The 15,633-nt window shown below is 37.0% G+C and overlaps 1 protein-coding gene across 3 annotated transcripts in view; it reads right to left on the minus strand.

Moving 5' to 3' along the window:
• The window catches only part of COL25A1 (collagen type XXV alpha 1 chain), a gene marked incomplete at its 3' end in the record, with an annotated part of 495,089 nt that overhangs the window by 175,307 nt on the left and 304,149 nt on the right, over positions 1-15,633 (minus strand). For all 3 annotated transcript variants that reach the window (XM_081244165.1, XM_081244163.1, XM_081244164.1), the window contains exon 5: positions 6,026-6,043. In XM_081244165.1, the coding sequence (XP_081100291.1) occupies positions 6,026-6,043 (18 nt within the window). The remainder of the gene's footprint in view (positions 1-6,025; positions 6,044-15,633) is intronic.

Here is a 15,633-nt window from a genome sequence, read left to right on the forward strand (position 1 = left end):
ATGCAGTCACAGACACATTCATTTCAAATTTCTTGGAGAATGTATATGTCCTCCCCCTGCTCCCAAGTCAGATTATATGGATCTGACAAAGGCTGGAACACAAACTTGAAATATGGGAATTGCTAAAGTGTTAGGTTAGAAGGAGCTTAATATATAATTAAAAACATATGAATGGAAAGCTAAATACTGTCCCTAAATATAGTATTTTTTTCAGGAATAATTCCTTACAAGGTACACACAGCTTTATTTTTTAAATTTTAGTAAAACCTTCTGAAATGGCAATGACAATATCAGAACAACAACAACAACAAAAAGTAAAAAGGGATTTGGGGAAAGAAGGCAAAGTGACATCTTCCATTTCTTTTCAAGTGCATCTGAACAAGTACAAATGGGAGGCACACGCCTCCATGTGCAGTTGTCTGGTGGTATTTGCCTGTGGTTTTCTCTTGCATTTTTTTCTCACTGTGTAATACAGAATTACACCATGCACGCAGCTTTAGTCCTCCAAATTCCTAAGGGAACTATATCTCCTATATGTTCACATGCAACTCCAAAGGGGAGTTATGAGGAGGGCTTTAAAATTCTAAAAATTTTATGCAAAAGAAGTGCCCTTGGTATAGAAGGGGTACCAATCATTAATATAATGGTTTCATTATTGAATATACTGATGGAATTATCTGGGGTGAAGAGAAGGCCATTATATTTTATAAAGTGTGCAAGATAGAATCCTGAGGAGGTTTTTTTTAAAAAAACGACTAGTTCCTACAATTTGTATTAAGTTATTAGTGGGAGAATATTATTGCTTAAGCAATGTGGTGTTACAACCACCACGAACTACTTTCTGTAGCTGTCTTGATTGTTAAAAATCAGATCCAAGCTTTGAATCCTACAGATAAATTATTACAAAATAAAGTAATACATCATAAGTATAGTCCTGGGCTAATGCTATTTGTTTATTTTCACCAAAGATTAAATATCAACATGAATAAACTATTATCATGAAAGGAAACGAAGGCATCCAAACCCTCCAAACCATGTGGATGTGAGATATTAACATTAATACCTGTTCAGAAAAATCTCAGAACTTAGAAACCTCAGGGCAGTTTTACATGGTATTATTGATGACTAATGGTATTATTGACTGGGCATTTAGAATTATGAAAAGCTGATAGTTTTCTCTCCTCCTCAGCTTCCTTTTCCTTAAGCTCTTGTATATACCATTTGCAACTCAATAAGATTTCTTGAACTTCTACTACATACAAGGAACTAAGGTGTTGTGGAGGATAGTAAAGATTGAAGAAAGCATAGATCCCACTCTTGAAGATCATAAAAGCTAGTAATAAAGAGAGAAAAGATGTTTATGAATAACTATGATACAATAGAAAGAGGAAAAGGGAGGGAGTGAATTAATGTTTACTGAGTGCCTGTCATGTACTAAACTGTGTTAGAAGTTATACATGTGTTATTTCAATCCTCACACCCTTTGTTGGGATAAGACATGATCATCTCTGCTTTAGAGATGGGGGAAATGAGACTCAGAGTGATTGAGTAACTTGCCCAAGATCACAGAGCTTCTAAGTGGAAGAGCTAGGGTTTGACTTATGAGCTGTCTGGCTTTGCTGTCTATGACCCCTCTGTTTTAAGTGTAAAGTAATATAAAAAGGTGTACAGATAAAATGCTGTGGGGATTCAGCTAAAGGAAGAAATTACATTCAGCTAAGGGAGAGTAATGACATCCTGATGGAAGAAGTAACACGTAAGTATGAAGGGTTATCATATTTGGATGTGTGGAAACTAAGTGTATCTAGGGGCTAGGAGAGAAGCAGTTCTGGAGAAAAGACTGGTTTAAGAAAAGACAAATAAAGGAAAACATATTTGAAGAGAAAAAAGTAAATGTTTTGATTCAGTTTGGATGAAGCATTGTGCAAACTGACATCCAGAAAGAAATTTAATGAAAAATCAGTGGGTGATAGTGCTAGAAAAACAGGACAAATCAAAGGATTTGAATGTCAGGTAAGGAACTAAATGGTAGTCATACTGAGATTCAAAGTTTGGGAGTCAGAAGAATGACATAATCAGAACCGTGATAGAAAAAGACATATATATGTTGATATTGGTTGATGCTACACTCAGTCCCAACTGTTGATGTCTCCACTATACAGACAGGAAAAAGCTAAATGTTCACTTTCTTGACTCAGCTCCCTTGCAGCAGTGACTGGCCAGGCAACAGGCATGTGTCCACAGTGGGCAGAATGGCAATGGAGAAGTCATGGTCAAGAGAAATAGAAATGGAGAGTCCCTGTCAGGTAGGCAATGAGCTAGAGGCAGCTAACTGTTCAGTCAGCCATTAACAAGGCTGCACAGAACATGCACACCATGACTGTAATACCCGGCAGTAGAGAAGAAAGGAAATGGAGGACCTGGGATGAAGATGGTAATGGAGAAAGGGAATATAGGCATGAGGAACCAGGAAAGGACTCAGTCATCAGAAGAGGGGTGCCTAGATCTGGGCAGAAACCCAATTATTAGACCAAAGGCATGGCACCAGGACTACACTTAGAGCAATGGCATTGATGCTGGGTCACCTGTATGTTGGAAAAAGGCCTCCTTAAATGCTTCATGTCCAAGGTCCCAAGGAAACCTGGGCATTAACCAGATGTACAGACACAGAGCAGGTCTTGCACGTGTGGTTAGTCATCCTTGGAATGGTGGGTCTGCAGAATTGACAGAACTTTTACACTCTACTTGACTATGAATATTAAAATAACAGAGGCTGAGTCTGTCTTGTTCACAATTTCACAGCCTTACCATTTGTGCCTTGTACCTAACAGAGGTAAAATAGATACTTGAGTTATTGAAATGAATTATGTTAATATGAATTTATGAAAAATATATCAGGGTGACTTTCATGTCAATAGATTAATTTTGCCCCACCCCCTGAATAATTCCCATTACCTCTAGGTTGAAATACAAATGTTCATCTGTTTTTACTTCTAATTTCTTTCCCTTCTTTCTTCCCTTCCTTACTCTCTGTTGCCATTTGTTCTTTTTTCTCTTTCTACCCAATCATTTTATCAAGTCTTTGTGACATTATTTACTCTAACCCGTCCCTTTTCCTCTCCAAGAATTTGATTTCCTCTGATTCAGTGGGTTTACAGCAATATTCTCTCCATTCATTCCCCTGCCTCTTTTCCCATCTTAGCCACAGCTGCTAGAACTGCCTTTTTTTCTTTCTTATATCCTTTCACCATCTCATTTCCCTCATCAAGAACCATTTTCTCACCCATTTAGGTAAATGCATAGATTTACCTCTCTTCCTTAGGGCCTATTTTCATATTCAATTTCATACTGTCACTGTAACCGTGTTCACTGCTATTTAGCTTTCTAGTCTTTGCAATTTTTTAGCAATTTAAGCTAAGTCCAGCCAAGCTGTCTTCAATTTTAGGAAGATGATCAGAACTCCTTGATTATAAGACATTTTCCCTTTTTCCCACTGGTCTGCAAAATAAAACCCTGTTAATCTGGAAGTCCTTACTAAATAATGTGTGATATCGAAGAAGCAGAATTGAGTTTCACTGTCTAAGGAAGAGTTTTGCATCATATAACAATGTGAATAAGATAAGGTGGTAATGTTCAACCTATGCAAGAAAATACTCATTGACATAAACATTTGCATACGAATAACAAGCAGAACAAAGTTAACAATCATCTAGTGCTAAGTGAAAACTTCATTAAGAATTCTCTAATTTAAAATCTAAAATTGGAAGTTTCTTCTGAAAAATACTATAATGATGTAGGGATAAGAGGTAGGTCAGACTTTTCCTTGGGGACATAGCAACAAAACTCTTTGCCTATTTTTCATGGCATAGAAAGACAGTGTGAGGATATCTCTTGTCTTCTCATTTCCCCTCATACCTATCCTTCCTGAATCCATTGCTTTCCTTTTGCTGTGACACGAGGAAGGCATTTTGGAAGAAATGATCATGTGATTTGAGTGTCCACTAAAAGCAAAATTGTAGCCAAAATGAAGGAAAACCAGAGCAGATCACCTTTTGAAAATGCCAGTCCTATCCTCCTTCAAAGTTTCCAAAAATTTCAAGTATGGGCAGTTAGGTAGACTATTTTTCTGAAGAGCCATAGTAAATATAAGACTTGCTATGAAGGTATTCTGAAGTGCCATGATATACTTTCAAATCTTAGCTACAGTGATCCATCCATAGGTGTTCCTGGTTCTGACCATTCTTGGCTTTCTGTGCTGGTTTATCATCTTTCTTCTGCTCATTCACTGTGGCTGTGTAGTCAAGATTTATTATGACCATGTTCTTCCTTTTACAGTTAACCTCTTTAAAGTCTCATTAATTAATATGCTTTTAATGCTATTTTTTGTCCAGTTTTCCAAGTCTTTATATCCATATCTGAGTTTTCCACTCTGTTTTGTCTATAGGACTCTTGCACTTGGATGTTGTAGCAGATGTAGGTGCCAACACACACCACTGCCTCCCTTCAAGACGGTGCTAGAATAAAGGTCCCATATGTTCCTACTGCTTCCTGCATTCCTCGAGTAGCTGGAGTGTGCTGTATCTTCTGGGGCAGGCCAGAAGTGCCAGGGAGTTAACACCCAGGCACGACTCTTACCAATGAAGGATGGGAAATCAGTGCATAAATGCATCAATTTCCCTATCCTCAGTGGGGAGATTCTGAGACAAGCTCTACACTGTCTCTCTTAGGTTCCTCATATGTTTTATATATGAGTATATATTATATATATATATATATATATATATATTCTTATAGGTTCACACACACAGATATATAGAGATATGTATATATACAGAATAAGAAGGGATTAAAAAACATATCTCTTAGATCTAGATCTAGGATAATAATACTTTCAGGGCTATTGTAGCATTAAATAAAATAAAGCATGCAAAGCACCTTTTACTTTGTCTTCATCTCATTATAATGTAGCAGTTTCAAATCTAGGGAATAAACTACAACTTTCTTTTGTGGGTTTTTTTCCCTCCAATAATTAGCTTGAGATAACTTAGAATATAAGAGTAAAAATTATAAATAGAGTATTCTCTGATGTGAATATAAATTAATTACTTTTCAAGATATTTCTCATGAGTAGTGTGAAAAGGACTGTTCTCCTGAAGGCATTTTTGTTTATTTCGTTGGACATCCTTAAATTCGGAGCTCATAAAAACTATAAATAATATTATCATGGTCTAGTATGAGAATTAGCACACGATAGACAATTTATGATATTGATTAACAAAGATATCATGAAAATCATTTATTTACAAAACAATCTAGGACAGAAATAACATTCAGTATATCGAGGGGAAAGAGACGTAAAGGGAACTCAATAAATAACTATGTTATTTACAAGTATTATAGAGTTAAAGGTAAAACATTAATAATGGCATTTACTTCTCTCTAGATTCCTACTGACTACAATTCCTCCCCTCCCTAATATTTCCTCATTTTCTTCATTATGATTTAGGGCCGAAAGCCTGTCTGTTGACTACATTCACATTTAATTATAAACCATATCTTCAGCAGTTAGTTTATATTGAAATGTAGAATGAATTCAATATCTGTCTATAATGAATCAAAAGTAGCTGGTAGGATCACAATCTAAATAATCAGTCTGTGTGTATTTACAACATTATAGTACTGATTAATCAGTACTTCACGCAAACAAGTTCATACCTGACATCTACTATTAAATCATTTTATCTTACATGAAAGTCCTGTGGCACTGTCTCAGATCAGTTAAGAGTTTTTCTTTATATGATAGTACATTGTTAAACTTGCCATCTGGTCCAACAGCTGATGTGGCTCATACAACCCTTAAGAGGCCCTGAAGCTTTACTCCTGGGAAATATTTGGTCTACTGTGTGGTGTCATGATTACTGGTTCATAACTTTTTTATATCCTTTGAAGAGAATTGCAGAAAAACTTCCACACTGGGAAAATCCTAATTGAAATTGATTTGTTAGAAGAAAAATAGTTCACTTACCTCAGGACCAGGCTGACCCTGAAATTGAAAAGAAAAAAAGAAAAAGAATTACAAAATTGTTTCTTAAGTGAATAGTTTCAGTACTAAAAGTTAAACTAGTTCTGAATATCTTTTCAAAATATTTCTGAAGATAATACCTAACTACTGACAAATCTCACTTGTGTTTTTAAAAAAATTATGTTATATCTTAATATTTTCACTCTATGCTATTTATCTAAAATCTTGATATTATGGTCATTTTGTGTAATTCCAAAATGACTCAAGAATTTTAGTATGCTCTAGAATTAAAATGGAGAAAGAGAAGGCAAAATGTGAAATAACATCTCACATTATAATAATGACTGGGTTACATAAAGGGAAGGTCTTCTAGCACAGACTATTTTTATGAGCTGCATATTCAGAGATGGCACAAAGTGAAGAAAAAAGAGGCAGATATTTTAGTTTTAGAATTCACTGACACTTTAAATTTCTCATTGTTTCAATAATATTTTACATCAATTAAAAAAAAATAACCATCTATCTTTTGCTCTGCATAATCTAGCCTAACGGCATTTTTAAACAGATATGAGAGATCTTTGGCTCAACTAAAGTGCATCATAACTCCTCATACAATCAATAGATTATGTAACCTCTGGTCAATCGGATTTACTTTGAATGTTACTTTTTTGTTGCTTAAGGTGATAAAAATTTCCAAGCAGCATAACTGCAAATGCTTTTCACTAAAGGAAAATCACCTGTGAATAAAAGTATTGATTACATATCACCTTCTTAAAATCTCCAGTTGGGTTTTGTGTAAGATGAGATGAAAGAAAAAGTTCACACCGAGTTAGGGAATTAAAAAAAAATAAATGATGTATTATCTCATTCTATCAGCCACTGGGTATTACACAAAATAGCATGGACCTAATCCAACTCCCAGAGAAGACTCTCTTTCTCTCTCAGTCCCTCTCCAGGCTTGGAATTTCTCTAGGTACTTGCCTTCTAACTGACTGGGGATAAAACAGATGATTTCCAAGAACTTTGTCTGAAAATGTGGTTGGCTAGATTTTATCTAATCAAACCAGGAAGAGGAGCTACACCAAGTTACTGTGGATGTTACTCACCCCACTCCTGACTCTTTAGTGATGGAGAGGGAGAAAGAAAATACCATTCATTCACTCCTTACTGAGTTCCAGGCAACTCTGGATATGTTACTCCAGTTATTCCTTATAACTACCTCGTGTTTTATAAATGAAGAAACTGAAGCTCATAGAAATAAGCTAAAAATCACACAGCCTATAGTTGGAAAAGCCAGAATTTAAACCCAAAACTGATTCCAAAGCTCATACCAGGCCATTTTGCCTTTCACTCTGGAAGTTTAAACTCACAGTTATATGCAGACTTGCTCAGATCAACAGTAGTCCCCGGGCACTCTTTGCGTGAGTGGGCACTAAACTTTCCAACCACTCCCGGGCTACAACAGTGAGAATCTCTGCTTCCAGATGCAGACCTAGGACCAGCAGGCACCCAGCCTCTCAACTGACACCTGTACAGAAACCAGGCTAGCAAAGCTTCTTGAGGGGGCTTCCCTGGTGGTGCAGTGGTTAAGAATCCACCTGTCAATGAAGGTGACACGGGTTTCAAGCCCTGGTCCGGGAAGATCCCACATGCTGCAGAGCAACTAAGCCCGTGCACCACAACTACTGAGACTGTGCTCTAGAGCCCATGAGCCACAACTACTGAGCCTGTGCACCTAGAGTCCGTGCTCCACAACAAGAGAAGCTACAGCATTGAGAAGCCCGCGCAACGCAACAAAGAGTAGCCCCCGCTCACCGCAACTAGAGAAAGCCCATGTGCAGCAACGAAGACCCGATGCAGCCAAAAATAAATAAATAAAATTAATTAATAAAAAAAAAAACTTCTTGAGGGCCACAGACAGCCCTAACATCAGCTCTAAACATGGAGAACCTACAAGTGCAGGGCTGTTCATCTCCATGTAAATATGGATCTTCCCAGGTCCACGTAATGGATGAAATTATAGTATGTTCTCACTTGCACTTACATTCTCACTCTCTCTCTGGATACTTTAAGCTTCTGATCTTTCCGAACTTTTAAACTAATGCAAACTCAGAAATGTGAACATGCATCTTTTTAAGAACCTCAGAATACATTACCTGTCTTAGGTTTTTTTTGTTTTGGGGTTTTTTTTGTAAAAATTAAAACATAGGATTCTCTAAAATCAGAAAGAATTTCTTCAAAGGAATATATTTTAGCATCATTGCTGAGATTTTTTTATTCCTATGGTTGTTTTACAAATTATAGGCTTTTCCTGTCTGCCTTCAAAAAGTGGCATTTCTGTCATTACGTTGAACAAATGATTTTAGCACAATGTGTGTATAAATTTGTATGTTATTATATACAAATATACATTGTATTATGAATTTTATGTTAATGATAGTGAGAACAAATAGTAAATGACAGTGAGATTAAAAAGTTCACTTTTACATAGGCATTGGAAAGTGTGTAGCATCAGGGAACTCAGATTACCTTAACATGTGATATGAATTTCAGGTGTGTTTGGTGTGTGTGTATATGTATGTGTGTATGTGTAGGGTGGGGAACATGAAAAAGAGAGATGGAAGTGGGTTAGTAGAGAGGCTTTCCAGAAAAATGATGTATACAACATGGAAAATCTGGCAACACTCCCTAAAATGTGGATTACACAATGTAAGACTTACAAATTATACACAAGATTCCAGGACTGCCTACACCAAGTCTTCTCACTGCATGTGATATAACAAACTATTCACTAGGAGACACCCAGAATACCTGTAAGAAAACAGTCTAGCAGCTGGAGTCCTGTAGTCATGGTAGTAGAGTCATCTGGCTAAATGAGCGAAGTGATGGAGGAGTGGTTTCAGTGGGTGTAGAAGTGTTAGCTTCCCCCGCAGGAGAGCAGAGCATAGAGGAAGAGTAGACAAGAGCTCAAGAAGAGCATCTCAGAAACTCCCTGGTGACTGAGGGCTGTGATACACTTACTTTACTGTGATACATTTTAAATAAAATTGCCTTCACTTACAAAAACTTGATTAGTATTGCTCATGCAACTCTAAAAGGTGCTAACTCTGCTTCAAGGTAATTAGAAAGAAATCACTTCAATAACTTAGAAACTCACCATTAAGAAACTCAACCTTCACTACCACTTTTAGTACCCTCAGATTCAGATTTATTTCATTGTCTTGAATCGAAAGAAAAAATACTTCAAAATAATAATTTCTATGATTTTGCATTTTGGAACCCTTCCTGTCGAAAAGGATCATTTGACTATGATTACCATAACTTTATTATCTCTTGAAAATTCTCAAATTCACATATTCAGATGTCAAGCTTATTTTTCTTTTCAGAAGAAAATAGCACCTGAAGTAAGCACCCAGGTAAAGCTTTAGAATGACATCACAGGAACTTTGAGTGGCAACAGGATTATTCTGGTGGCAGAGGTTCTGAGGACCAACAGGAATCCTATCGTGGAACCATCTCAATGGGATCACTTAACCTTTCAAGAGTCGCGGTTTGACCTAAAGTCTGTGCCAGTAAATAGAACAGATGTACTCTACACTTGCAGCCAGGAAGCAGGAATCCTGCTCATCCTCCCTTCACATTTAATTCCCAATACCCCAGTGCCTAAGTTATAGGGTGCTTCAGAAACAATAACTGAATTGCTGAAAGGTGAGAATATTTTGACTGATCCAAAAATGATTTACAATATTTTTAGAGAACCATTAGAAAGTTGACTTTCCTTACATTACAGGGTTGGATTTTCAAAATGTAGCTTCTTAATCTCTTGGCTTCTGCTCACTGCAGAATAAACACTTCTATGTCAAAGAGGAAGTCTCCTCCCTCAGTGGAATCTTCTTCAGATAATAGAGATGGAACTAAGGCAGAAGCCTGCAAGAGGCATCAGAGGAGGATTTAGATACCTACATATGTGCCTCAGAACAAAAAGCATGAGAGTGCTATCTTGAAGAAAAATCACTCCCTAGTTTGATTAAACCTCCACATCTAACTAACGTGAGAATATTATATCAAATTACTTTTTAAATTATAAAATGCTCCACAATTATAGCATGGCAATTTAAAGTAGGCTATAAAACCAACACCAACAATTCATTCAACTAATTCAAATTTAGATAAAAAGTGGCTATTAATTTTAAAAGCAAATTAATATGCAAATGCTAAACTACGGAGGAAAGCAATTGAAGAAATAAAGCAATACAGATTATGTGCGTTAATTAAAAAATGGCTTTGCAGGGGCTTCCCTGGTGGCGTAGTGATTGAGAGTCCTCCTGCCGATGCAGGGGACACGAGTTCGTGCCCTGTTCTGGGATGATCCTACATGCCGCAGAGCGGCTGGGCCCGTGAGCCACGGCCGCTGAGCCTGCGCGTCCGGAGCCTGTGCTCCGCAACGGGAGAGGCCACAACAGTGAGAGGCCCGCGTACCGCAAAAAAAAAAAAAAAAAAAAAAATGGCTTTGCAAAGACTGCATAATCTCTCAACGTCTATAAGCTGCTCATTCTTCTAAAGACTCCTACGTGTTTGACTGAGACAAACATTATTCATAATTTATATTGCCTGTTGTGTTACCCTACAGGATAGATATTAATAACTCTTACCTTAGCCACGGTCACATAATATGAATTAGACTATATCAATTTAAGGTTTTCTTTTGAGAAATACTTAATCCTTGGTGGTTTTAATTCTGGGAAAGAAAAGTCATATTCTACTCAAGAGGAAAATAAATAGCTATAGTCGCAAGCCTGGTGGATGTCTGTTTTTTAATTTGAAAGAGAAAGAGAGCAAGAGCAAACATGGAGATGGTTTTGTTGGGTTCAATGTAAAGAAAACAAAAATTCATTCAAAACTTGGAAGATTTCTTCCATGATATTTGCCTTTTGTAAATAAATAACATGACTTATTTAAAGATTTACTCATTTTAAAGCAAATTAAGTCCTTCCCAAAATAACTTTAAAACATTATTATATTTTCTAAAACCATAATATTTTTAGCTTTCTTATGATTAAATGTTCATAATGGGAACATAAGAAAAGTAAAGAATTTTATCATGTGCATTTTTTGTCATTAAAAATTTCACATACAGAGCATAAGAAAGATAAAGACTTCATTTATGCATTAATTTACAATATTAAATTGTACTGGATGCCTAATATTCCACTGAGGTTGATTTTTGGTATTATAAACAGTGTTTACATATTTCTATATAAATATTTGACTATTATGATTATTTCCTTATGATACAACATGGATAATGCAGTGTTATGCCAATTATAAACTTCATATATTTTATTTATTGATATTGTAGTATATAAAATACAGATTCTATATATTTTCTAGGATATAATTCTACATGTGTATACATATGTATTTATTCAGACATATATTTGTAAATCTATCTATATGAAGAGAGAAAGAGAAAGAAAGAAGAAAGAAAGGAAGAGAGAGAAGGAAGGAAGGAAGGGAGAAAGGAGACAGAAAGGGAGAGAGGGAGGAAGAGAGAAAAAATATATGAAAATAGTGGTTATCTCTGGGTGGTGGAATTATGAGTAATTATTTCTATCTTTAGAGTTTTCTAGACTTCACAAAATGTTGCTACTCTCATGTCTTGATTATAAAAATATTTATTAGCAAGATACCTAATTCACTGCAGAAAACTTTTAAACAGAACCTTAAGTTAAATTTTTTCCATACTAGATTCATTCACTCAAAGATCTAGGTCAGTGATTTTGAATTCCATATTCCAACTTTCTCCCAATTCAGGGTGTTTTTAGTTACTTGGAAGAATCTGAAAAATTCTTAAAACTATTCTTTAAAATTCAATAAGTAAGGTTTTTAAATTCACCTTCTGTGTATGCCCCACATCATTTCTAGGAGTAGGGTTGGGGTAGAGACAGGGGCAGGAGAGTTTTAGAGTCAAGCACCACCTATAGGAGGTTATGGTTCCACGTACACTGGGGATCCCTGCTCAGGTGAGTTTGCTGGGAATCTTTGCAATTTTGCAGGCCAAAATATTTGCGTTTTTCAATTTAGCTGTATTATTTTATAAAGCCATTTAAAGCAGTGGTCCCCAACCTTTTTGGCACCAGGGACTGGTTTCGTGGAAGACAATTTTTCCACAGACCGGGGTGGGGGGATGGTTTTGGGATGACTCAAGTGCATTACATGTATTGTGCACTTTATTTCTATTATTATTACATTGTAATATATAATGAAGTAATTATACAACTCACCATAATGCAGAATCAGTGGGAGCCCTGAGCCTGTTTTCACTTGCCACTCACTGATAGTGTTTTGATATGAATCTGCAAGCAATTGATTTATTATAGTCTCTGTGCAGTCAAACCTCTCTGCTAATGATAATCTGTATTTGCAGCCGCTCCCCAGCACTAGCATCACTGCCTCAGCTCCACCTCAGATCATCAGACATTAGATTCTCATGAGGAGTGTGCAACCTAGATCCCTCTCATGCACAGTTAATTAGTAGGGTTCGCACTCCTAAGAGAATCTAATACCACCACTGATCTGACAGGAGGCGGAGCTCAGGCAGTAATGCGAGTGATTGGGAGCGGCTGTAAATACAGATGAAGCTTCGCTCGCTCTCCCGCCGCACACCTCCTGCTGTGCGGCCTGGTTCCTAACAGGCCATGGACTGGTACCGATCCGGGGGACCCTGATTTAAAGGACTTACACTTTTGGATATAAATGTGTATCAAACTTCTAAAACATACTACATCTCCAAGCCTTTTCACCAAGTGGCGTGGAATCAGGAAGGTGCAAATAAATAAGTTTACAAACATATGTTTAATAGGATACAATAAATACATGGAATACACATGAGTAGAGACACCTGCTCAGCTTCCACTGTTTTGAAAACACACATCTTTTAAAGAATGCAAAACCCATTTTTACTGCCCAACCAATTTTTCTTAAATTGCATATAATGAATAATTTGGTTTCTGTCATGTTTATTAACATCTTTGAAAGTGTGTTATTTTGATTGCACCAGATAAATACTGGAAGCCAATTTATAAACATCTCTCAGTCTGATTAAAACTTATATAAGTGCCCAATTCCAATTTTCTAAATTTTGTGCAGAAACAATGGATTTAGTGCTCTCTGCAGCTTAGATGTTTGTGTTAATAAATGCGTTAATAAAAGCAGAGTCAATTGATAACGTGTGAGTTGCATAATGCTTATTGCTCCAGTGAAACAGAACCCTAAAAATGGAAACCTACCACAAAATTGGGGCAGAGAGGCTCTGCAAGCTGAGAAGCTTGTGTGCTTTAGAGACCAAGATGTTTAGGACTGCCTCATAACAGCTGTCACTTACTGACTACCACAAGACACCAGGGGCTTTACAAATGACATCTTGGTTACAATAACTCTACAAATTAGGGCTTATTTCCATCATTTTATAGTTGAACAAACCAAGTTTCAGAGAGGTTGGGTAATATTCCCAGTCACACAGCTTCAAAAAGGGGAAACTGGAATATGGACATGGGTTTGTCTGACTTGAACCCTTTCGTGCTCTCACTTGTATGATGCTGGTGGCTGAAGCCATGAGCTTGGGCAAGATTACCCAGAGGAACAGGTAGCAGTCATCCTTAATCCTCTTTTGAATTGGATAAGAGCTATAGCTGCTCTAGCTAGAAATACCCATACAAGAAAAACTTAATTTTGCATACACACAACAAACCCCTTAAGTCCATCCATGGATTCTCTAGCAAATCATTCATCCCAAGTCAAGAATCCCTGGGTAGACAAAGATAAACATTTTAGGGGAAAGAGACAAAGAGCATCTCCAAAGGACACTAGGAGGAAAAGAATTAAAAACAATAACAACAAGCACGAGTTTATAAAGCCAATACTGGAGAGAATTTCAAAAAGATAAATTAAAATGAGGATTGGAAAGAGTCCATTGCATTTAACCATTAGGAAGTCAGAATATTTATTATAATTGTTTGAGCAGGGAGGTGAGAAAATTAAGACAAGAATAAGCTCCAGAGGTGGCAAGCAGGTGTCATACCAAGTGCCAACTCTGGTTGCGAATGGCCACCTGGAATAATGTGTTAAAAGAAGATTCTGAGGTTGGGTTATAGAGTTTGGGAAATGGCACTGGGATTAATCAGCAATGTCTACAGAAGGCAAAAAGTGGAAAGCATGTGTACTAACTCTTTGCCAATCTCAGTAGACAGTTCTTTTGAGTATCTGTGTATAAAGGGAAGAACAGAAACAGGATAGTAGCTAAAAGGGATATAGAGTTGGAGAAAAGTTTTTTGTTTATTTGTTTTCACAGTAGGTGGGAAGGATTTGAAAATGTTTGCAAACTGACGGAAAACTATTAGCTGAGAGGAAAGAAATGGCTTGTAGAGCAAAATCAATATACAAGAGAACACAAAAAGAAGTGGTGTGAGAGAATCAGGGTGAGGAGAAAGGGTATCCTTTTGTCTAAGAAGAGGAGAAAGAAAGTGAAGACAGATGCAAATACATTTGGATGTACAGGGGCAGAAAATGGAAGTATTCCTAGCCCTAAATCTCAAGACACTCTGAAGTAGAAGTCTTCTGAGTGTGGGATGGAGGTGGGAAAAGTAAGGTTGATTATTTATTTATTCATTCAATCAATATTTGCTAAGCCACTCCAGTGTGCCAGCCATTCTTCAAGTACTAGGAATATGGTAAATGTAATAAACAAAAGAGAGTGCCTGCCAACAAAGTCCCACCTGCTTGTGGGGGGAGACAGACTGTAAGAGAATGTTTATAAATAATGTTGCAGGTGGCCATAATGGCTAAGAAGAAAAATATATGAAGATAAGGAGAGTAGAGTAGGAGGGTACCATTTTATAGTGTGGTCATGGAAGGAACAGAGGAAAAGAGGGAAAAGGAATAGCAAGAGGAATGCCCTATAAGGAGATAGAGTCTTCCAGTCACTGACAGTGGGTCTGGAGTGGAGGGAGCGATGGGAATGGGGCAAGGTGTGAAGTCATAGAGGTGGAAGATCCAGGTCATGTGGAACTTTGTAAGTCATGATGAGAACTTGGCTTTTAATTGGGGGGAGATAGAAAGCCTTCGAGAGGAGCTTTTGTACAGAGAAGTGACATAATCTGAACTACATTTGAAAAGAATAGTGTTCACTGTGGGAAAAAGAGTGTAAGAAGGCAAGACTGTAAGTATGGAGGGAAGTTAAGAGGCTTTGTAATAATCCAAGTAAAATGTAAATGATGGGATGGGCCAGTATAGTAGTGGCAGAGGACAAAATGGTTAGATCCTACCACTATCTAACCAGATTTCTAACCAGATATCTAACCAGATTTCTAACCAGATTTCTAATCTAACCAGATTCTAAACCATATTTGCAGATAGATTGAACACTGGGTGTGAGAAAAAAGGAGTCAGGAGTGACTCCAAGATTTGACTGGAGCAACTAAAGGAAGGAAAGGTCATTTACTGCTGTGCTGAAGGCTAAGAGGAGCGGCTTTGGAGAATTTGGTTTTGGACATATTTGGGAGGTCTGTGAAAGAGCCATGTGGGCATGTTGAGTAGGTACTTGGATATACAAG

Source organism: Mesoplodon bidens (genome assembly GCF_964165515.1).
Source record: "Mesoplodon bidens genome assembly, chromosome: 1".
NCBI lineage: Eukaryota > Metazoa > Chordata > Mammalia > Artiodactyla > Ziphiidae > Mesoplodon > Mesoplodon bidens.